Source organism: Hyla sarda, chromosome 12, assembly GCF_029499605.1.
Source record: "Hyla sarda isolate aHylSar1 chromosome 12, aHylSar1.hap1, whole genome shotgun sequence".
Taxonomy (NCBI): domain Eukaryota; kingdom Metazoa; phylum Chordata; class Amphibia; order Anura; family Hylidae; genus Hyla; species Hyla sarda.
The window spans coordinates 42,058,268-42,082,477 of record NC_079200.1 but is presented as its reverse complement, the minus strand read 5'-3'; the positions used below and the strand labels follow the sequence as shown (position 1 = coordinate 42,082,477).

Here is a 24,210-nt window from a genome sequence, read left to right as displayed (position 1 = left end):
TGTGAGAGAAGTGCCCAGCCGCGTGTTTCTCTCCCCGCTCTGTGTCTATGTGAGTGAGAAAGTCCCATAGACCTACACTATACAACCGTGTCAGTCACGCTAACTCGCACTTCTCCTGTCTGGTTCTAGCGATTGGTCTGGATTATACTACTCAGACCTTGACTGATGAAAACTTTTGATATGTCTCTATGGAATAACAAAAGTTTATTTTGGTAAACTCCCCTAGATCATCTTTGCCCCACCGACATAGGTAAAATAGGTAAAACAACTGTCTGCAGTTGGGTCTTCATGGTGGGTTCCTAACTAGGGCGGATCAAGTATACTGGCTAAGATTTCACATGGTAATTACATATGTAATTGTGTATTAGATCGGTGTTGCATTGTGCGTTACAGTATGCTACTAAAAACTGGTTGCAAATTGGTATCCATTATATTTTTTCAGGTGGATCACTGGGCCAGTTGATCAAGAGAAGTGGCTTCTTAGCAGAGGACCGTGCCTTGCATTATGTAGGACAAGTACTGCAAGGCCTAAAACACCTTCATGCTGCCAATATACTGCATGGAGATATAAAAGGTCAGTACTGCAACATTATTATTTTTTTCACCTTTACATATCTACTGACATGTCGATGAAACAGATCATAAGATACTATTGTTGAGAGTTTGTGATCATGGATAAAGTGTTTACAGAAATGTGAACACTAGCTGGGAGATCTCCTGATGGCAGCTCTCCATTGAAATGAATAAGACTGTAATAGACAAGATACCGCTACTTCAGTGCAGTGTTTTCCAACCGGTGTGCCTCCAGCTGTTGCAAAACTACAACTCCTAGAATGCCCGGAGAGCCAAAGACTGTCCATGCATGCTGGGAGTTGTAGTTTTGCAACTGCTAGAGGCACCCTGGTTGGGAAACACTGCTTTAGTGGATATGTTAAGGTGGTACTCCAGTGGGAAAAAAATCTTTTCAAATAAACTGGGGCCAGAAAGTTAAACAGATTTGCAAATTACTTCTGTATAAAAAAACGTAACCCTTCCAGTACTTATCATCTGCTGTATACTACAGATATACTACAGAGAAATATGTAAAGTTCTTTCCACTTCTGTCGGTGTCAGGAACTGTCCAGAGCAGGTAAGGTTCACTAGGGATTTGCTCCTACTCTGGACAGTTTATGACAAGGACAGAGGTGTCAGCAGAGAGCACTGTGGTCAGACAGGAAAGTAGTATACATCAGCAGATAAGTACTGGAAGGATCAAGATTTTTGTAATTTACAAATCTTTTTAACTTTCTGGCTCCAATTGATTTGAAAAATGTTTTGTTCCTCTGGAGTACCCCTTTAAGGTGGACTTGTTTTAAAAGTATTTGTTATAGAAGTATTCCCAACAAGTGATGGCAAGAAAAAGAGCAAGAAAGGGTCACAGCACTAAGGTTCCTTTATTCCCAGTGATGGCAATATGCAATGATTTTATATTAAATCTAGGAATAACACTTTATTTCCTACCTGTTATTCTTTCATGTTTAATCCTGTTTTTGAGGATGTCCTCTATTTAAGCTTTCTCTCTCTCTTTTTCTCTTTACAGCTGACAATGTACTCCTTTCTAAAAACGGAGAAACAGCATACCTGTGTGATTTCGGACACGCAGCATGTCTACCTCCTGGTGGTTCTAAGACACAGCTATTGACCGGTAGGTAACAGTGTTAGATAATGATAAATTAATATATAAAAAGGTACTGAAACATGAAAAAAACTAAAAAAAACAACTTGTCATGAAATAAATATAATTCAACTAATGAAATATAAATGCAGTGATCCCTCAACTTACAATGGCTTCAACATACAATAGTTTCAACATACAATGTTTTTTTCTGGACCATTGTACTTGAAACCAGACTCAACATACAATGTTACGGACAGTCCAGATTGGTGAGACATTTCACAACTGGAGGAACTGACCAATCAGAATGGGCATTTTACTGGTAAAACCCCTGTATTACTGAAGTGCATGCACTGACCGGCTGTCTGGTAGCGCCCCCTACAGTACAGGGAGGAACTACAAGTTCTGTACTACTCCTTACCTGTGCCAGGGTTAGCTGCTCCTTTGGACACCAAGTAAGGGCGGCTCCATTTGGGACACTGTGTGTACTGTATAGGACCCTGAAGAAGCTCCTGTCCTCTACATAAACCATTGTTTCCCAACCAGGGTGCCTCCAGCTGTTGCACAACTACAATTCCCAGCATGTCCGGACAGCCATTGGCTGTCCGGGCATGCTGGGAGTTGTAGTTTTGCAACAGCTGGAGGCAACCTGGTTGGGAAACACTGACATAGACAATGATTTACAGCTCCCAGCAGATCTTTCTTACTTTTATATGTAAGGACTTTCTTTATCTATATTAGTTATCTACTTACTTTTCTTTAATCCTCACCTTTTCCTATTTTTGATGACATTTTGGAGGCTTCAGAACCAACTACCAGGTTTCCATAGAGTTCTGGTCTCAGCATACAATGGTTTCAATATACAAGGGTCGTCCTGGAACCAATTAATATTGTAACTTGAGGGACCACTGTATTTGGCTAATGGTTATCTTCTCCGACCTCCATATAAACATTTATTTTAAAAAGGAGGGACAAACAAACTGATGGCAGATACTTCTGATAACAACTTGTGCAACATACCTGTTGTCTCAGCAACTGCACCGCTCAGCATGTTACACTTTACTTTTATAGAGTGAAGATTTTAGGATTATATGGTTGGCTAAAATAATGACGGTTAAAGACAAAAACAAAATTGCTATTAATATAGTAACTGTACCGTTTGTGTCCTTTAGGCGACTATGTCCCAGGTACTGAAACACACATGGCTCCTGAGTTAGTTCGTGGGGAACCTTGTGACACAAAGTTAGATGTGTGGAGTGCATGTTGCATGCTTCTGCACATGCTGAATGGCTGGCATCCATGGAGCCGCACACACAAAGCACCCTTATGTCTTAAGGTGAGCATTAAAAGTTACATGATGAATGCTACATGTAAACATGAAATTGGTAGATTTACTCTTACAAAAAAAAAGCACATTTATCCTCCTTTACATAGATGTATGTGGTACAAATCTGACTTTACTTTGTGGGGAAAACCACTTTAAAGGGGTTCTCCGGTGCTTACACATCTTTTCCCCTATCCAAATGATAGGGGATAAGATGCCTGATCGCGGGAGTCCAGCCGCTGGGGACCCCCAGGATCATGCATGCGGCACCTCGTTTGTAATCAATCCCCGGAGCTCCGCCCCTCAATGCAAGCCTACGGGAGGGGGCGTGACAGCTATCACGCCCCCTCCCGTAGGCTTGCATTGAGGGGTGGAGGCATGACGTCACACGGGGGCAGAGGTGTAACGTCACATGCCGCCGGCCCTGTGGTCGCCTGCAATCAGTTCCGAAGCGAACACGCTCCGGGGACTGATTACAAACGGGGTGCCGCGTGCATGATCCCGGGGGTCCCCAGCGGCGGGAACTCCCGCGATCAGGCATCTTATCCCCTATCCTTTGGATAGCGGAAAAGATGTGTAAGTACCGGAGAACCCCTTTAAAAGCAAGGTCACACACACAGCACATCTGCAGCATATTTCACACTGCGGATGCGCCACCGGCAGTCACAAAGCGATGGCAGAGTGAGCTCCCTGCTGCGGTTGGGTAGCTCTCTGTGTCTGCTCGTGACTGCCGGCTGGAACTCCGTTGCTACAAGTGGTCACACAAAGCTACCCGGCCGCAGCAGGAAGCTCACTCGTTTTGCGACTGCCGGCGGCGCATTTCACACTGCGGATGCGCTGCTTGGGACCCTACCATGAACTAATATTAACCCACAAAAAAGATTTATGTTATGCAATATAACGTTCTATTTATTTTCTGTTCTTAGATTGCCACAGACCCACCCCCTTTGCAAGAAATCCCCCCTAGCTGTAACAACCTAACCCGTAACCTCATAGTGGATGGACTTCAGAAGGATCCTAGTATCAGAGCAGATGCGGTGGATCTCATTCAAAAAGTGGACATTGCACTTCGAAAAAGTAAGTGGTGTACTTAAGTTCAGTATCTTCTGATAGATCAGTGTTTCCCAACCAGGGTGCCTCAAGCTGTTGCAAAACTACAACTCCCAGCATGCCCAGACAGCCTTTGGCTGGGAGTTGTAGTTTTGCAACAGCTGGAGGCACACTGGTTGGGAAACTCTGGCATACAGGCATAATAGAGGACATTCTACTGCTCTGACCCCCCCTTTTTTGTGCCATTTCCCATGAGGCTTTGTTTTACTTCATTTTTATCTTAGTCTAGTCAATTTTTATTTTTAGTGATATTCGGGTAAAATGTCAAAAAATTTATATAAGTATTTGGTTTGAATGTTTAATTTTTTTTTTATCAATAACAAAAAGTGATATTAAAATAATGTTTTAAATTATAGGGGCGGGGATAGCAGCCTATTTTAGAACTTTGGCATGTTTTTTTTATTTTTTTTTTTGTGATTTCTAACTTTTAACTATGTATATACTTTAGTATTCTACATATTGTGCCTTTTATGACATTATGGGTGACACAAATTAAAAAAAAAATTATTTTAGATTTTTAAATAGATTTTTATTACTGTCCAGGCATGCTGGGAGTTTTGCTACAGCTGGAGGCACCCTGGTTGGGAAACACTGCTATAGATGATGTTAATACATTTTACTTACTTTCAAAACAAGTGCATTCTTATTAAGGGTGCGTTCCCAAAATTTACGGCAGCAGCGGGAAATACGCTGTGTATTCCTTGCTCACCATACACACAGGGCTTTCCGGCGGCAGCCCTATGTGTGTACTGAGATTTGGAGGCGGAGCCGCGCGTCACAGTCACGCCGGCACAGGGCCCCACCTCCAAAACTCACTGCACACATAGGGCTGCAAGGAATACGCAGCGTATTGCCCGCTGTTGCCGTAAATTTTGCGCAGCGTCAAATATGCTGCGTTTACGCCAGGTGGGAACGCACCCTAAAGCTCTGCCTGAAAAGGAACAAGGCATATAAATAAAGCAATACCATAATATACTTATAATGAAGACGTGTCCATCTTTCTTTTAGTTGGAGGTCTGAAATCTTCATACAACACAGAATACAGAGAACCTCGAATATTTCCTCCCCCCTTCACAGAAACCCCACAGGATCCTGGTTCACAGATCAAGCCTTTTCCTGAAGAAGCCATGGCTATACAGGGGTACAGTAAGCAGATACCAGAGGAAGCTGCCTTTACAAGTCACAAAAGTGAGGAACAAACCAAGATATCGTACACAGCAGAGATTGAGCGTCTAGAACTTGGTAAAGTGTTTTGCTATAACTTTTCATATAATTTTTTACACAAATACCTTAATAGGCACGTGTTTAGACCCCAACAGATCACTAGAACAAGCCAGGAAAGCGCGCTAAGTGTGCTCTCTCCCACATGTGTCTAGAGATGTAAAATTTCCAGAAATTTTGAAGCCATGAAAAGAAATCATTCCTGGGGAGGAATGATGATGGGGAGAACATTATCTGTGATGGGGAGAACATTATCTGTGATGGGGAGAACATTATCTGTGATGGGGGGACATTAACCTGTGATGGGGAGAACATTATCTGTGATGGGGGAGAACATTATCTGTGATTGGAGAGAACATTATCTGTGATGGGAGAAAACATTATCTGTGATGGGGAGAACATTATCTGTGATGGGAGAGGGAAGATTATCTGTGACGGGAGAGAACATTATCTGTGATGGAGGTGAACATTATCTGTGATGGGGAGAACATTATCTGTGATGGGGGAGAACATTAACTGATGGGAGAGAAGATTATCTGTCATAAGGGGGAGAACATTATCTGTGATAGGAGAGAAGATTATCTGTGATGAGGGAGAACATTATCCGTGATGATAAAGAAGATTATCTATGATGGGAGAAAAGATTATCTGTGATAGGAGAGAAGATTATCTGTGATGAGGGAGAACATTATCCGTGATGATAGAGAAGATTATCTATGATGGGAGAGAAGATTATCTGTGATAGGAGAGAAGATTATCTGTGATGAGAGAGAAGATTATCTGTGATGGGGAGAACATTATCTGTGATGGGGAGAACATTATCTGTGATGGGGGAGAGAACATATTTCATACTACTTTTTGTTTTCAGTTTTTCCGGAAACAAAACAAAAGACAGTTTTTGTTTCCGTTTTTCTTCTCACTGGTTCACCTGTCATTTAAAAAAATAAAAATTTTTGATTGGTTGGAGTCTGAGTTTAAGCCCTCAGTCTCCAACCAATCAAAACTTTTTGTTTTTTTAAGTGACAGGTGCACTTTAGGATTCTATACAAGACTGGATGTTGCATGAAGTTCTTGAACATAATTCGTCTAACACTTCACTCCTCTATCTATAGATCTATACATGGAGAACCTCTCCCAACCTTTGTCACTCGAAGAACACGAACAGCTGTTTCTCAGCGAGCCCAGCCTGGAGCCTCTGCACAGCCGGAAGGTATAAATAAAAAACTACAACATCATCAATATACAAGAATATATTATCTCTAGCGATACACCTACAAACTAACAATCTCTGTGTTTTCTAACTTCTGCAGGATTCCATGACAACTTGGGACACAAAAAGTTCTGGGATTCATTCCTGGGATAGCCGTGTGGATCCTTGGAGCCTGCAAAGTGATTCATTCTTTAGCGGAGGAATTACAACTACACCCAGCTGGTTCAATGGTAGGTTGAGAGATATTTCTTTACTGAGGGGCTCATGAATTACACCAGGGATTCAATGAAAGTGAGAATCCCTGTGTCATGCACAGCCCCCTGAGGCCCTATATTTATTATGATTTTTAACAGTGTCATAAAAAAACATAATTTTATGAAACAGCAAATTTGGCACAGTGCAGAATGGTAAACTTGATGCAACTTGGTAGACAGAGCCCCAATACTATGGTGCATGGTGGAAAATTTGCAGAATGTTCACCTGGAAAACAGCATTGGACATCTTGCAAATCTGCATGTTCTGCTGATGCTAGGACCACTAAGAAATGTTCATTTTTTTGGCAGATAATTATAATGGAATTTCTACAGAAATTCTGTCATGTTCACGGTGCTGCAGAATCCCAGCAATGCAACCGAATTTCCTAGTGGAATTTTTCCATCGGATTCCGCTCCGAAATTCCGTCATGTGAACTTGGCCTAAGACAAAAAATTTTTTTTATATACCATATATATTTTTTGGGGCACAAAGAACATAAAATCCTTTGTTTATGTATTTCAGGGGTAAAAGTGCAATTAAAGTCTTTCAGTGGGGAGGACTTGTATATCTGGGAGTCTGGCAGGACCAAACTGGGAGACCTGGCGGTTGGAATCAGCAGTCAGGTAAGAAGCAAACAAGTATTGTGACATAGGACGGGAAGCTTTTACATTGTTTTAGAGGAGAAGACTGCAACCGTAACAACAGAGCCAATGTCAGATATTGTTATGTGAACTGCATGGGAAACATAAAATGTATTCAAACTCTGATCAGCTGTTAGTGGCACTGAGACAGTTTTGATATTAATAACCTGTATTACTTAATATTAGTGCCTATGTCAGGCAACCATGACCATTCCACATTGGTAAATCTACTGTTAGTAATGTAAATGAAACCAATTTGGTTACTGCAGGCTTTGTCCACATCACACCACAGATATATGTTGAAGGTATATGTTGGGAGCAGTGATTCCCAACCAGTTTTCCTCAAGCTGTTGCAAAACTACAACTCCCAGCATGATGCTGAAAGTTGTAGTTTTGCAACAGCTGGAGGCACACTGGTTGTTAAAGGTGTACTCCACAGGAAAACATTTTTTTTTTATCTACTGGTGCCAGAAAGTTAAACAGATTTGTAAATTACTTCTATTAAAAAAAATCTTAATCCTTCCAGTACTTATCAGCTGCTGTATGATCCACAGGAAGTTCTTTTCTTTTTGAGTTTCCTTTCTGTCTGACCACAGTGCTCTCTGCTGGCACCTCTGTCCATTTTAGGAGCAAATCCCCATAGGAAACCTCTCCTGCTCTGGACAGTTCCTGACATGGACAGAGGTGTCAGCAGAGAGCAATGTGGTCAGACTGAAAGGAAATTCAAAAAGAAAAGAACTTCCTGTGGATCATACAGCAGCTGATAAGTATAAATATTATATTAATATAAGTAATTTACAAATCTGTTTAACTTTCTGGCACCAGTTGATTTAAAATATATTTTTTTCCCAGTGGAGTACCCCTTTAAACACTGTTGGGAGTATTCCTTGACATATTCCACTGTAAGGGCCTATGGTCGCACCACATAAAAAAAAAAAATAACACGCAGTAACCTGATAAAGACTAAAAGGACGCTCTTCTGGCCTTTGTTAGGTGAATGGGGACCTATGGATACATTTCGAGTGGTCACCTGGAGCTAGCCCTGTGCATTCCGCCGTGTGAACCTGGTCTTATGCTTGATTCACTCCGTAGCGCGAATCAAGCCTAAGACCAGGTTCACCAGCGGAAATTCCATGCATGTGTTTTCTGCGTGAATATCCGCCTACATTTTTGGCCCATTAACTTTAATGGGATTCCACAATGTCATTCACACAGCAGAATTTCCGCATGCAGAATTCCGCTGCTGAAATTCAGTTTTCCGCGGTCTGGAAAAATATAAGTGTGGTCTTATATTTTTCTGGACTTCAGCTTCAGAATCCCATTGAAGTCATTGGGGCTGACTTTCTGCTGAATTTGTGCAGGATTCGCATGGAGTCTGCATGAATTCCGCACAAATTCAGCAGAAATTCCGCACAAACTATCACTATTTAATTAAATAAAATATATCTTTTTACTGAGAAGAGGAATCTGTGCGGCCTAAGGCCGCAATCACACGGCAGAATTTTTGCAATAAATTCTGCATGAATTTAAAGGCAATACACTTCAATGGGATTCCGCTGTCCCAGGAATTGTGCAGGAATTCTATTGAAGTGAATGGGCTATAAATTCATGCAGAACTTTCATGCAGAATTCCGATCAGAAATTCTGCCATGTGAACATGGCCTAAATGTTTCTTGCAATGGGCATTAAATCACAGCTACCTTAATTCCACCTACTTATATGTATTTACATTTTCATTCTTTCTACAGATTCCTATAAAATCCTTTACCATAGTAAACCAGACAGGAACAAACATCCCTTGGGACACAGACATCGCAGACTGCGGAATTGAGCTACAGTGCGCCCTAGCTCCTGATCATGGCAGTTGGGTCTGGAGGGTGAAAAAAGGAAAGATAGAAGAAGGGAATACAGGGGAAGTGTATACAGGCGGAGGGACAGATACCCCAGAGTGATCGCTATGACTGAGTGATCCCTAAACTCAGTTACAACTACACATATATGCCTTATTGACTGTCACGTCCGCAGTGATGTATGGAGGACACACAAGTGCTTGCATTCTGATTGTATAAAGTTTCATTACCATATCTGTAATAAGAAAATATATTTGTTTACCAGACTTTTTTTCTATGCAGAAACTTCTTGTAGAATCAGAAATATTTGTGAAAGAAAAAGCAGGACTTAGTGCCTATGTCAATAATAGAGTAGATCGATATATGATGGTTAGTATATTGGGAACTGAACCTATAAAGGATGAAGCTATGTTTCAGGCACATGGTTCAGATTAGCCCATGAATGGCTTCCAGAGATTATATGTTCTGGCTTCCAATAGACGGACCGACCAGACAACCAGTATAACAACCAACACAACTGTTATGTACATAAAATGATAGATTATGTAGTTTGAGAACAGTAGCGTTGATCAGGTTGCTCATGATGTCAGAAGGTCTGGTTATCAGGTTGTAGCCCATGGAAAGCACTTTTGTGGGGTTTGTGCATGCATTAAGAGTAAAAAGCACAACCTACCCCAACGTGCATTAATGCAAGTGTTATGTTCATTCTCCTTAGACGTGGTCAATATTCCCTGCATAGGACACTTTCAACATGTTAGAGAAAACAGGTGTATATGGAGTGAGGTTACATTAAAAACTAGATTTCCAGTCACCCAGGGGCTCTTGCTGTCAGGTAAAGAAACAAAAGTTATGCAACATTGGATCTTTACACCCTTTCATGCCAGATACCTATGACTTGTGTCTTACAAGATATTGGTTGTTTTGTTTCTTATGCTTGTGCACACACAATAATGGCATATATAGAAGAAAAGGGGGTGTATAGCAAAGATCAAAATAGGTCTTCAATTACGGTGCTAGGTTTAGGCCTCGTTCACACTACCGTCGGACTCCATTAGGTGGAGCTCCGTCAGCAGTTTTGTCAAGTTTAGCGGAGAGAAAAATAGTCCTTGCACAATTCTTTTCTCTGCTAAACTCCTGTAAAATTACCAGATCAATGATGGACCCCATCCAAGTAAATGGGGGCTGTTGGGACCTGGCAGAAGACGTTGGAATCCGACCCGTTTCAGGGTCCATTTGGCTCAAGGAAAAAAAAAAAGAGCTGATCGGACCCTGAATGGGTTGGATGCAAACGGCAATGTGAACCTAGCCATAGACAAGAAAGACAGATGCAGGTGGGGTGTTTGACTGGGGCGGAACACCTGTCAAACCGTAACGCAGGTGTCCTAAGCTCAGGGAGGACAGAAACCTCCCGTGGTGCAGAAGGTGTTTCTTTCCTCCTCCCCTTCTATAGCCTGTAGGCCAACTTAAGCCTATGTTTACATGTCGGAATGTCCGCACGGAAAATCTCTATGCAGACTTTCCACAGACTGCTGGTGCCGGCATAAGATGCTGGCACTAGAACCGCACAGGAATGCGCCGCCTCATAGAAGGCTATGCATTCCATGCAGTGTCTGCAGAAAGAAAAAACAGGTTAATTCTCTCTGCAGAAACAGAATTTACATGCCGGAAACATCTGGGGCGGATGTGTGCACAGATCAGCAGAATCCCGTTGAATCCACGGAAATTCCGACATGTGAACATAGCCTTAGGATCCCATAGAAGCTACATGGTCTACTATTTATGTCCTAGGCCATAACATACATTATTGACACTTTTTTTAAAATAAACGTTGTAAGAAATAAGTAAATTGCTTATAGTGAAGGTCCAGGTCAAAAAGTGCAAATTTCTAGTCATGGCAGACAGTACATTTTGGAGTGAAGTTCTGCGCATTAAAGGATTAGTCCAGCTCAGAAAAATGTATCCCCTATCCAAATGATAGGGGATAAGTACCAAATCACAGGGGGTCCTTCCTGCACCGAGCTGTGTTGATCGCAGAACAAATGCATCTCTATGGGAGAGCCAGAGATACCCAATTGCAGCACTTTTGTTCTCCCATACAGACAAATGGAGGGCGCCTGCTGACCCCATTCCATGTAGGTGGAGAGCCAGGCAGGAGATAGCAGGGGGTCCGACCCCCCTCGATCTGACACTTATCCCCTATCCTTGGATCCTTCGGCTGTCCGGACATGCTGGGAGTTGTAGTTTTGCAACAGCTGGAGACACCTTGGTAAGGAAACCCTGGCATACAGGTATGACTGGATTACAATAACTAGAATGCAGATCTGTTCTCTTTAGGAAATCCTCAAATACGATTAAGAAATACCTGTATCAGAAATTGATGTTATGTCATAGGCTTTAGTCTTTGTTACCAGGAAATATCTGTAACTTAAGAGGAAATGAAATAGCAAGAATTTTATGAATTTGTGTAATTGTACATCTGTAAACCTCAAGAAGAATAAAAAATGTATTGAATCCTACTCTTCTATGTGCATCTGTCTTAGTCACATCCTGGAAATGATTTATTGTGTATTATTTATTTGATCGGTTTCATAAATGAGGCTTGAAATAATAAGGAAGCTGCAGCATTTTGCAGTGTAAGGCCGCGTCTACACAGCAGAATTTCTACACTGAATTCTGCATGAATTTATAGCGAATACACTTTAATGGGATTCTGCTGTTCCATTCACACAGCAGAATTTCTGCTGCAGGAATTCCATTGGCTATTAATTCATAAAGACTTTTCATGCAGAATTCAGTGCAAAAATTCTGCCAGGTTCACGCGACGGAAGATTCGCGAGGAAATCTGTGAATTTTCCGCACGGATTTCCACCTATATTTATTGCTCATTATCTTCAGTTTGATTCCACAATGTCATTCACACAGCAGAATGTCTTCTGCGGAATGATTGATGCAGAAATCCCAAAAAATATAAATCTGGTTTTATATTTTTCCAGACTTCAGCTGCAGAATCTCATTGAAGTCAATAAGGCTTGATTTCTGCAGAATTAATGCGGAATTTGCATGAATTTTGACTGTTCAATTAAATAAAGTCTATCTTTTAAGTGAGCTGCGGAATCGGTGCAGAATTTGTGCGGAAATTCTGCATACATTTCCGCACGAATTCCGCAAATGTTAAACTGTGAAATTCTGCTGAAAATCTAAGCGGATACAGAATTCATGCAGATAGGCGGATTTTCTGTTGTGTGAACGTGGCCAAAGGCTTAGTTCACTCGGTAGAATTTCTGCACGGAATTCTGCTTGAAAATTCTGCAGTAAATTCTGCAGAAATCAATTTCCAATTGTACTCAATGGAATTCGTGCAATGGAAATTCTGCAGGACAAATTCTGCTGTGTGAATGGGACAGCAGAATTCCATTTAAGTGTATTGGCTATAAATTCATGCAACATTATCATGTGGATTTCCATGCAGAATTCCATGCAGAAATTCTGGCGTGTGAACATAGCCTTAAAGATATACCAGGAATTACGGAAATCCTAAAAAGATGAGAATATTAGGGGTACATATACAAATACTGTAGCAGCCATATGGGCACCTTAGATGCAGATGAAGATCAAACCCACATACCTAAAGGAGACCTCCAGTCAAAATTTACTTATTTCCTATCCACAGGATAGGGGATAAGTAGCTGATCGCGGAGGGGTCCGACCTCTGGGACCCGGCTCTCATTTCTATGGGAGACAAGAATACCGCTCTCAGGCATCATCAGCACTCCCATAGAAATGAACGGAGCGCGTGCCATATACCGGTAGATTATACACACTCCCCATTGAGACTGTCAGGGTCCGATTCCAGAGATTGCGGGGGGTCCCAGCGATAGGATCCTGTGGATAGGGGATGAGTTAATTCTGGCTGGAGTTCTCTTTTAGAGAAGCATTCTGTTTTTTGTTTTCCCCTGCATGACAGTAAAGTCTACTCATGCGGGCTGATATGTCTGTTTCTCCAGTTCAAACACTCTTTCGGTCCTGGTGAATGCCCACGTGACCTCTGACTCTCTGTAATCTACAGCTACTTTGTCTATACTAAAACTCTGTCCTCTGTGACTTCATTTCTACACAAAATAGTTGTAGATCTCAGAAACCCGTTAAACTATTAAGGCTATGTTCACATGAACGTCAGGAGCTCTGTTTTCTGATGGGACTTTAGCAGAGAAAAAAATCCTGCAGGTCAAGTTTTTTTCTCCATTAAAATAATGAACAATAATGGACATCTAATGGAACCCTGATGGAACCCAAAGTGAATGGGACCTGTCGGGATCTGTTGGTGTCAGGTGACACAACCTCCACCCAACCCTGTTATCAGCTGCTATAGTGGAGCTCCCCAACGCTGATTCGAACATAACCTTATATACTACATTGGGACTATGGCCCAGATTTATCAAACTGTGTGAGGGAAAAAATGTAGTGACTTTCCCGCAGCAACCAATCACAGCTCAGCTAATGAGCTGTGGTAAAGTGAAAGCTGGGCTGTGATTGGTTGCTGTGGAAAATCACTCCATTTGATAAATCTGGGCAAATATGTTACTATATATATATATATATATATATATATATATATATATATATATATGTTCATTCACAGATTAAAGGGGTACTCCGGTGGAAAACTTTTTTTTTTTGGGAAACAGTCTGCTGACATCATGACCACAGTGCTCTCTGCTGACCTCTCTGTCCATTTTAGGAACTGTCCAGAGCAGCATATGTTTGCTATGGGGATTTTCTCCTACTCTGGACAGTTCTTAAAATGGACAGAGATGTCAGCAGAGAGCACTGTGCTCGTGATGTCAGCAGAGAGCACTGTGTTCCAAAAAGAAAATAATTTCCTCTGTAGTATTCAGCAGCTAATAAGTACTGGAAGGATTAAGATTTTTAATATAAGTAATTTACAAATCTGTTTAACTTTCTGGCACCAGTTGATAAAAAAAAAAAAAAAAAAAAAAAAAAGAGTTTTCCACCGGAGTACCCCTTTAAGGGTAAGGTCCCACAAAGTGTATCTGGAGTATATTTCACGCTGCTCAAAATCCACTGCGCAGTAAGAAATGCGCTGCATATTCTTCTAAGAGCAGACACACAGGGATACCCGGGGCAGCCTTGTGTGCAGAGTAAGGTTTGGAGGTGAGGCCAGCACGCCAATATGACGGTGACACACAGGCTTGCCTTTAAACCTCACTGTGCACATAGGGCTGCCATCAGATGTGTGACTGCTCATACACATCATATTTTCCACTGTGCAGCAGATTTTGCACAGCATGAGATACACTGCATATACGCTACAGTATGTGGGGCCTTACCCTTAGGGTACCTTCACATTTACAGGATCCTGCGCAGATTCGATGCGCAGGATTTGTAACTGCAGATTAGAAGCTGCGCTCAGTCATTTAGTTTACATTAAAATCAGCAGCAGAAAATCATGTGCATCAAATCTGCATACCTGTGAATGTACCCTTAAAGGAGTACTCCGGCGCGCACGTTTTTCCTTTTATCCCGTCTGGGCTGCAAAATAAAAGAAAACACACTTTCTCTTACCTGCCAATGAGCCCCTGGAGCTCCGGTACACTCCGGTACAGGTGTTCGGTCCCAGGGCTGTATTCTTCTTACTTCCTGTTAGCCCGGCACGTCACACGGAGCTTCAGCCTATCACCGGCCGCAGCGATGTTGGCAGGTAAGAGAAAGTGTGTTTTCTTTTATTTTGCAGCCCAGACGGGATAAAAGGAAAAAAGTGCGCGCCGGAGTACTCCTTTAAGGGGTTTTCCAGAGCAAACCCATTGAAGGCTATCCACAAGATAAGTCATTAACAGCAGATTGGTGGGCCTTGACCCCCTCACCACAGACAACCGCCTGTTCTGCACAATAGTTTGGCCCCTGAAAAAAAACAAACACATACTTGTATTACAGAAGTGCTGTTCCCAGCCTCTAGTGGCTGCAGGAAGCTTTATGTCTGTGGCCTAGAGATCTCACAGCCAGGGCCGGATTAATGTAGGGGCGGATGGAGCTGACGCTCCAGGCCCTTACATTAAAATAGGCCCAGTGGCCTGCACAGGCGGCCCGCATAGGCCGCCCGGACCGGTGACCCGCCTCCCGTTCTGCCGCCAACACCTAACGCCGACACCCCCCTCCCCTCGATCTTACAACACCCGGGCCGTCGTCACCTTCGTCAGTCACACGCGCTGCAGCAGCTGTCAGTGAGAGCTGCGGTGACGTCATCCACTTCACGGCGGCGCCCGGAAGTCACGTCCCCGCGGCTCCCACTGACACAAGGACTGAGCAGCAGCCGCCACAGCGTGTCAGTCTGAGTCACCGGGTCCCAGAGAGAAAGGTGACAGCCCTTGGGGCCATTTATAATGTAAGGCACTGTGAGGGGCACAATTTAACATGTCAGGGGGGCAGCAACCGCATTATAGGTTGCAAGACATGGGGTATTATATATGAGGGGGACATTATATGTGGGGACACATGCAGGGCCGGATTAAGAGCATCATGGGCCTGGTGCTGAAGATTTTGATGGGCCTTTTTATCATAATATATAAAATGAAAATGCAACACAAAGTAATTTTTCTTAACACAAATAAAGCGCATCTGTCACATGTTTTATGCACATTAAATTACCAGGATAGCTGAATATATGTTAGTGTCCAGAGGAAAAATTGCTGAGTTAACCATAGCAACCAATCAGATTGCTTCTTTCATTTTCCAGAAGCCTTTTCAAAAATGAAAGAAGTGATCTGATTGGTTGCTATGGGCAACTCAGCAACTTTTATACTGGAAGAAAGGAGATTTTGTCTAAGGCAAAGGAAAGGTTTTTTTTACACTAAGAACAATAAGGATGTGGAATCCTCTGCCTGCAGAGATTATCTTATTAGAGTCTGTAAAGACGTTTAAACAGCAACTGGATGAATATTTGCAAAAACATAACATTAAGGGATATAGGCCCTGATTTTTTTTAGCATGTTGTGATGCCCGCGCTGTAGCATGTTGTGATGCCCGCGCTGTAGCATGTTGTGATGCCCGCGCTGTAGCATGTTGTGATGCCCGCGCTGTAGCATGTTGTGATGCCCGCGCTGTAGCATGCTGTGATGCCCGCGCTGTATCATGTTGTGATGCCCGTGCTGTAGCATGTTGTGATGCCTGCGCTGTAGCATGTTGTGATGCCCGCGCTGTAGCATGTTGTGATGCCCGCGCTGTAGCATGTTGTGATGCCCGCGCTGTAGCATGTTGTGATGCCCGTGCTGTAGCATGTTGTGATGCCCGCGCTGTAGCATGTTGTGATGCCCGCGCTGTAGAATGTTGCAGAAAATTATTTTCAGTATAATAATCAAATATACCAATTGCCACAGAATGGGAAAGTGCTAAAAAAGTTTTTACCATCTAAAACTACAGCTCCCAGTATGACCTTAAGTATGTGGTGAGGTTATGCTAGGAGTTGTTGTTTCACCCATCATTACTGCAGAACTGACAAGTGACTCCAGCTCTGATAGGACATAGTGAAGAGAATACACAATAAAATCTGTCACTACAGGTGACGTCTTCTCTATAGTGAGGAGAATGCACAATGATATCAGTGACTACAGGTGACGTCTTCTCTATAGTGAGGAGAATACACAATGATATCAGTGACTACAGGTGACGTCTTCTCTATAGTGAGGAGAATACACAATGAAATCAGTGACTACAGGTGATGTCTTCTCTATAGTCATTCCTTATCTAATTCAGATGGTACATACCGCCAGGACTTGTTTCAGCTAAATGTTCACTCAGCAGAGCTTGATACCCAGATGGCTCCTCACTATGTCAGCAGATTCTGATCCTCTATATGAAAACAATAATTATTATAATACTGCCAAACACCATATCCTTTGAATATAATACTGGCACACACTGTACCCTCTGAATATGATACTACTACACACTGTATCCTCTGAATATAATACTGCCACACCGTAACCTCTGAATATATTACTACAACACACTGAACCCTTTGAATATAATACTAGCACATACTGTGCTCTCTGAATATAACCTTGCCATGCACCCTCTGAATACAATACCGTAATTATGTGGCCCATAAAAACCATACTACCCTAAAATTCCTTATAATATATACTATGGCCGACATGTATAATTGTCTTTACACTGTTTTTTGTGTCTAAAAATGGTGCAAAAAAGACGCAAGCAGGGTTTATTTGTGCCTTTTTTGCGCTTGAGTTGTAATCCACCGATTTTGGCAATACACATAATATGGAAGGGTTTTATGAACTGCACCTTTTTGTGAAAAGGCGCAAAAAATTGGCAAAACCACTGAAAAGTCTCTAAAATTACACCAGCCCAGACTTAGCTTTTTGGTGTATGTGAAGAGTGAAATTTTTGAAAATGTGACCTGCACAAAATTTATCAATTTGGTGCTCCAACACATTTCCAGCACACAAAAAAGGTGTAAAAATGCTTCACTTACACCTACAATGATAAATGCCGGCCCATACCTCTGAAATGCAAAACAATATGTGCCCTTCATATATGGTAATAATGCCCCATCCTGTGCCCCCACATATAATAATTATAACCTGTCCTGTGCCCCCCACGTAATAATAATGCCCTCTGTCCTGTGCCCCTCGCATATAATGCACCCTGTCATGTTGCCCTCACATATAATGCCCCCTGTCCTGCCCCCTCAGGGGGCATTATATGTGAGGGGCACAGGACATAGGGCATTATATGTGGGGGCACAGGACAGCCCACCCCCCCCCCTTAATGTGCCCAAATAATGCACATATAATGCCCCCTGACATATGTCCCTGACTTATAATGCCCCCTGTCCTGTGCCCCTCAAATATAATGCCCCCTGAGGGGGCAGGACAGGGGGCATTATATGTGAGGGGCACAGGACATGGGGCATTATGTATAAGGGGCACATGTCAGGGGGGCATTATATGTGAGGGGCACAGGACATGGGGCAATATATATGAGGGGCACATGTCAGGGGGCATTATATGTGAGGGGCACAGGACATGGGGCATTATGTAAAGGGGCACATGTCAGGGGGCATTATATGTGAGGGGCACAGGACATGGGGCATTGTATATGAGGGGCACATGTCAGGGGGCATTATATGTGAGGGGCACAGGACATGGGGCATTATGTAAAGGGGCACATGTCAGGGGGCATTATATGTGAGGGTCACAGGACATGGGGCATTATGTATAAGGGGCACATGTCAGGGGGCATTATATGTGAGGGGCACAGGACATGGGGCATTATATATGAGGGGCACATGTCAGGGGGCATTATATGTGAGGGGCACAGGACATGGGGCATTATGTATAAGGGGCACATGTCAGGGGGCATTATATGTGAGTGGCACAGGACATGGGGCATTATATATGAGGGGCACATGTCAGGGGGCATTATATGTGAGGGGCACACTACATGGGGCATTATGTATAAGGGGCACATGTCAGGGGGCATTATATGTGAGGGGCACAGGACATGGGGCACTATATGAGGGGCACATGTCAGGGGGCATTATATGTGAGGGGCACAGGACATGGGGCATTATATATGAGGGGCAAAGGACAGGTGGTATTATAAGTAAGCGGCAAATGTCAGGGGGGCATTATATGTGCATTATATTGGCACATGACAGGGGGGCCCCTGTAATGTGCTCCCACATATAATGCCCCCTGACATTTGTCCCTCACATATAATGCCCCCTGGACATGGGGTATTATATATGAGGGGCATTATATATGAGGGGCACAGGACATGGGGCATTATATATGAGGGGCACATGTCAGGGGGCATTATATGTGGGGGGCAAATGACAGGGGGGCATTATATGTGGGGGCACATGACAGGGGGGCATTATATATGAGGGGCACAGGACAGGGGGTATTATAAGTAAGCTGCAAATGTCAGGGGGGCATTATATTGGCACATGACAGGGGGGGCCCTGTCATGTGTCCCCACATATAATGCCCCCCCTGTCATTTGCCCCCCACATATAATGCCCCCTGACATGTGCCCCTCATATATAATGCCCCCTGACATGTGTCCCTCGCATACAATGCCCCCTGGACATGGGGTATTATATATGAGGGGCATTATATATGAGGGGCACAGGACATGGTGCATTATATATGAGGGGCACATGTCAGGGGGCATTATATGTGGGGAGCAAATGACAGGGGGGCATTATATGTGGGGGCACATGACAGGGGGGCATTATATATGAGGGGCACAGGACAGGGGGTATTATAAGTAAGCTGCAAATGTCAGGGGGGCATTATATGTGCATTATATTGGCACATGACAGGGGGGCCGCTGTCATGTGCCCCCACATATAATGCCCCCCCTGTCATTTGCCCCCCACATATAATGCCCCCTGACATGTGCCCCTCTTATATAATGCCCCCTGACATGTGTCCCTCGCATACAATGCCACCTGGACATGGGGTATTATATATGAGGGGCATTATACATGAGGGGCACAGGACATGGGGCATTATATATGAGGGGCACATGTCAGGGGGCATTATATGTGGGGAGCAAATGACAGGGGGCATTATATGTGGGGGCACATGACAGGGGGGCATTATATATGAGGGGCACAGGACAGGGGGTATAAGTAAGCTGCAAATGTCAGGGGGGCATTATATGTGCATTATATTGGCACATGACAGGGGGGCCCCTGTCATGTGCCCCCACATATAATGCCCCCCTGTTATTTGCCCCCCACATATAATGCCCCCTGACATGTGCCCCTCATATATATAATGCTCCCTGACATGTGTCCCTCACATATAATGCCCCCTGGACATGGGGTATTATATATGAGGGGCATTATATATGTGGGGCACAGGACATGGGGTATTATATATGAGGGGCACAGGACATGGGGTATTATATATAAGGGGCACATGACAGGGGGGCATTATATGGACACATGACAGGGGGGGGTCCTGTCATGTGCCCCCACATATAATGTCCCCCTGTCATGTGCCCCTCATATATAATACCCCATGTCTTGTGCCACTCACATATAATGCCCCCCTGACATGTGCCCCTCACATATATTGCCCCTGAGGGGGCAGGAAAGCCAGGGGCATTATATGTGAGGGGCACATGTCAGGGGGGCATTATATGTGAGGGGCACATGTCAGGGGGGCATTATATGTGAGGGACATATGTCAGGGGGGCATTATATGTGAGGGGCACAGGACATGGGGTATTATATATGAGAGGCACATGACAGGGGGGCATTATATGGGCACATGACAGGGGGGTTCTGTCATGTGTCCCCACATATAATGTCCCCCTCATATATAATACCCCATGTCTTGCAACCTATAATGCGGTTGCTGCCCCCCTGACATGTTAAATTGTGCCCCTCACAGTGCCTTACATTATAAATGGCCCCAAGGGCTGTCACCTTTCTCTCTGGGACCCGGTGACTCAGACTGACACGCTGTGGCGGCTGCTGCTCAGTCCTTGTGTCAGCTCTCACTGACAGCTGCTGCAGCGCGTGTGACTGACGGAGGTGACGACGGCCCTGGTGTTGTAAGATAGAGGGGAGCGGGGCATGGTGTCGGCGTTAGGTGTTGGCGGCAGAACGGGAGGTGGGTCACCGGTCCGGGCGGCCTATGCGGGCCTACATTAATCCGGCCCTGGACACATGACAGAACCCCCCTGTCATGTGCCCATATAATACCCCCCTGTCATGTGCCCCTCATATATAATACCCCATGTCCTGTGCCCCTCACATATAATGCCCCCCTGATATGTGCCCCTCATATATAATGCCCCATGTCCTGTGCCCCTCACATATAATGCCCCCTGACATGTGCCCCTTATACATAATGCCCCATGTCCTGTGCCCCTCACATATAATGCCCCCTGACATGTGCTCCTCATATATAATGCCCCATGTCCTGTGCCCCTCACATATAATGCCCCCTGACATGTGCCCCTTATACATAATTCCCCATGTCCTGTGCCCCTCACATATAATGCCCCCTGACATGTGCCCCTCATATATAATGCCTCATGTCCTGTGCCCCTCACATATAATGCCCTTCCATATTATGTGTATTGCCAAAATCGGTGGATTACAACTCAAGCGCAAAAAAGGCACAAATAAACCCTGCTTGCGTCTTTTTTGCACCATTTTTAGACACAAAAAACAGTGTAAAGACAATTATACATGTCGGCCATAGTATATATTATAAGGAATTTTAGGGTAGTATGGTTTTTATGGGCCACATAATTACGGTATTGTATTCAGAGGGTGCATGGCAAGGTTATATTCAGAGAGCACAGTATGTGCTAGTATTATATTCAAAGGGTTCAGTGTGTTGTAGTAATATATTCAGAGGTTACGGTGTGGCAGTATTATATTCAGAGGATACAGTGTGTAGTAGTATCATATTCAGAGGGTACAGTGTGTGCCAGTATTATATTCAAAGGATATGGTGTTTGGCAGTATTATAATAATTATTGTTTTCATATAGAGGATCAGAATCTGCTGACATAGTGAGGAGCCATCTGGGTATCAAGCTCTGCTGAGTGAACATTTAGCTGAAACAAGTCCTGGCGATATGTACCATCTGAATTAGATAAGGAATGACTATAGAGAAGACATCACCTGTAGTCACTGATTTCATTGTGTATTCTCCTCACTATAGAGAAGACGTCACCTGTAGTCACTGATATCATTGTGTATTCTCCTCACTATAGAGAAGACGTCACCTGTAGTCACTGATGTCATTGTGTATTCTCCTCATTATAGAGAAGACGTCACCTGTAGTCACTGATATCATTGTACATTCTCTTCACTATAGAGAAGACGTCACCTGTAGTAACAGATTTTATTGTGTATTCTCATCATTATGTCCTATCAGAGCTGGAGTCACTTGTAAGTTCTGCAGTAATGATGGGTGAAACAACAACTCCTAGCATAACCTCACCACATACTTAAGGTCATACTGGGAGCTGTAGTTTTAGATGGTAAAAACTTTTTTAGCACTTTCCCATTCTGTGGCAATTGGTATTATACTGAAAATAATTTTCTGCAACATTCTACAGCGCGGGCATCACAACATGCTACAGCGCGGGCATCACAACATGCTACAGCGCGGGCATCACAACATGCTACAGCGCGGGCATCACAACATGCTACAGCGCGGGCATCACAACATGCTAAAAAAAAATCAGGGCCTATATCCCTTAATGTTATGCTTTTGCAAATATTCATCCAGTTGCTGTTTAAACGTCTTTACAGACTCTAATAAGATAATCTCTGCAGGCAGAGGATTCCACATCCTTATTGTTCTTAGTGTAAAAAACCCTTTCCTTTGCCTTAGACAAAATCTCCTTTCTTCCAGTATAAAAGTTGCTGAGTTGCCCATAGCAACCAATCAGATCACTTCTTTCATTTTTGAAAAGGCTTCTGGAAAATGAAAGAAGCAATCTGATTGGTTGCTATGGTTAACTCAGCAATTTTTCCTCTGGACACTAACATATATTCAGCTATCCTGGTAATTTAATGTGCATAAAACATGTGACAGATGCGCTTTATTTGTGTTAAGAAAAATTACTTTGTGTTGCATTTTCATTTTATATATTATGATAAAAAGGCCCATCAAAATCTTCAGCACCAGGCCCATGATGCTCTTAATCCGGCCCTGCTCACAGCCTAGGACGTGCATGTCTAGTCGCCATTTGGTGTGTCCATATAGCACCCTGGTTGGGAACCACTGCTGTAGACAGAAACATGTCAGAAGAGGTGGAGGACATACAGGGACCTGCAGCCGACTAGTGTTGGCCAATGTTCCTTAGCAAGGGCGGGCTATATCTGCAGATGCCACCTTAGGGACAAGTGCAGACCACTGTGATGCTTCTCATTTGTGAACAGTTCAGAGACTTGAGGGATTCTCATGCTGTGTCTTTTCTTCACACTGTGACTCTCCCTCCTACAAGCACTATCCTCCTCCTCTCATGGGGCCGGAGCGCAAGTGACGTCACATTGGGCAGAAAAGGTTACTGTGAGACTGAGATCACGTGACCAGAACCCATAGCGCGCGTACCGCGGTTCACAATTTTAAACAGCAGAGGCACTGTGTCGCGCAGGGGAATAGGAGGCGGCCATTTAATCACGTGACCGTACATTTGCTGGGTGTTATCAGGGTGAGCTGGGGGTCCTTGACAACAGATGACCTCAGTCCCGAAATTTACCGTAACAATGGATGGGACCTGATAGCAGCTCTCTAGTTTACTAACACAGCATGCAATGAGGCCCATATATGCCATTTTATAAGGATACCACAGCCCAGATCTGGTAATGGCACAGTTTCCCTGAACTAGTCAGATCGCTTTTCTTTATCGCAGGTGAGAAACTGAAGGTAGATATCTGATTGGTTGCTATTGGAACCTGCACCTCTTAGTCTGCGGTGTCAGGTTATTGCAGTGTCTCCCAACCAGGGTGCCTCCTGCTGTTGTAAAACTACAACTCCCAACATGCCCGGACAGCCTTCGGCACCCTGGTTGGGAGACACTGGGATATTGGATTTCACATACTCCTGTATAAAACCAGGTTGTGTCCACACTTGTGAGGGTATCTCTGCGGCACAATACATCTGAAACCAGGAGGAAACCAACTTCAGCCTCGTTACCTGTTGTACATTCTGGTAAAATACAGAAACCTCTCCATTCTGAAGCAGAAAACCAAAAATACAACGCAGGTGTGAACTCAGCCTTAGTGTATGGCCTAACATGAAAGCCACGCAGCTTCCATGGAACCTAAAACCAGTTTTGTAATTTATTGTTAATGGTGGCATAGTTTTCTACACATATTTTCGACCATGTGAACCCAGCCTTAACCCCTTCCCACCCCAGGATGT

General features: G+C 43.7%; 1 protein-coding gene across 1 annotated transcript in view; it reads left to right on the top strand.

The window, feature by feature from the left end:
• The window catches only part of MAP3K14 (mitogen-activated protein kinase kinase kinase 14), a 38,852-nt gene extending 27,077 nt beyond the window's left edge, over positions 1-11,775 (top strand). Inside the window, exons 8-16 of the mRNA XM_056548862.1 lie at positions 443-574; positions 1,580-1,684; positions 2,827-2,990; positions 3,905-4,055; positions 5,097-5,330; positions 6,422-6,519; positions 6,620-6,749; positions 7,297-7,397; positions 9,164-11,775. Coding sequence (XP_056404837.1) covers positions 443-574; positions 1,580-1,684; positions 2,827-2,990; positions 3,905-4,055; positions 5,097-5,330; positions 6,422-6,519; positions 6,620-6,749; positions 7,297-7,397; positions 9,164-9,367 — 1,319 coding nt within the window. The 3' untranslated portion in view covers positions 9,368-11,775. The remainder of the gene's footprint in view (positions 1-442; positions 575-1,579; positions 1,685-2,826; positions 2,991-3,904; positions 4,056-5,096; positions 5,331-6,421; positions 6,520-6,619; positions 6,750-7,296; positions 7,398-9,163) is intronic.
• The last annotated feature ends 12,435 nt before the right edge of the window (positions 11,776-24,210 follow it).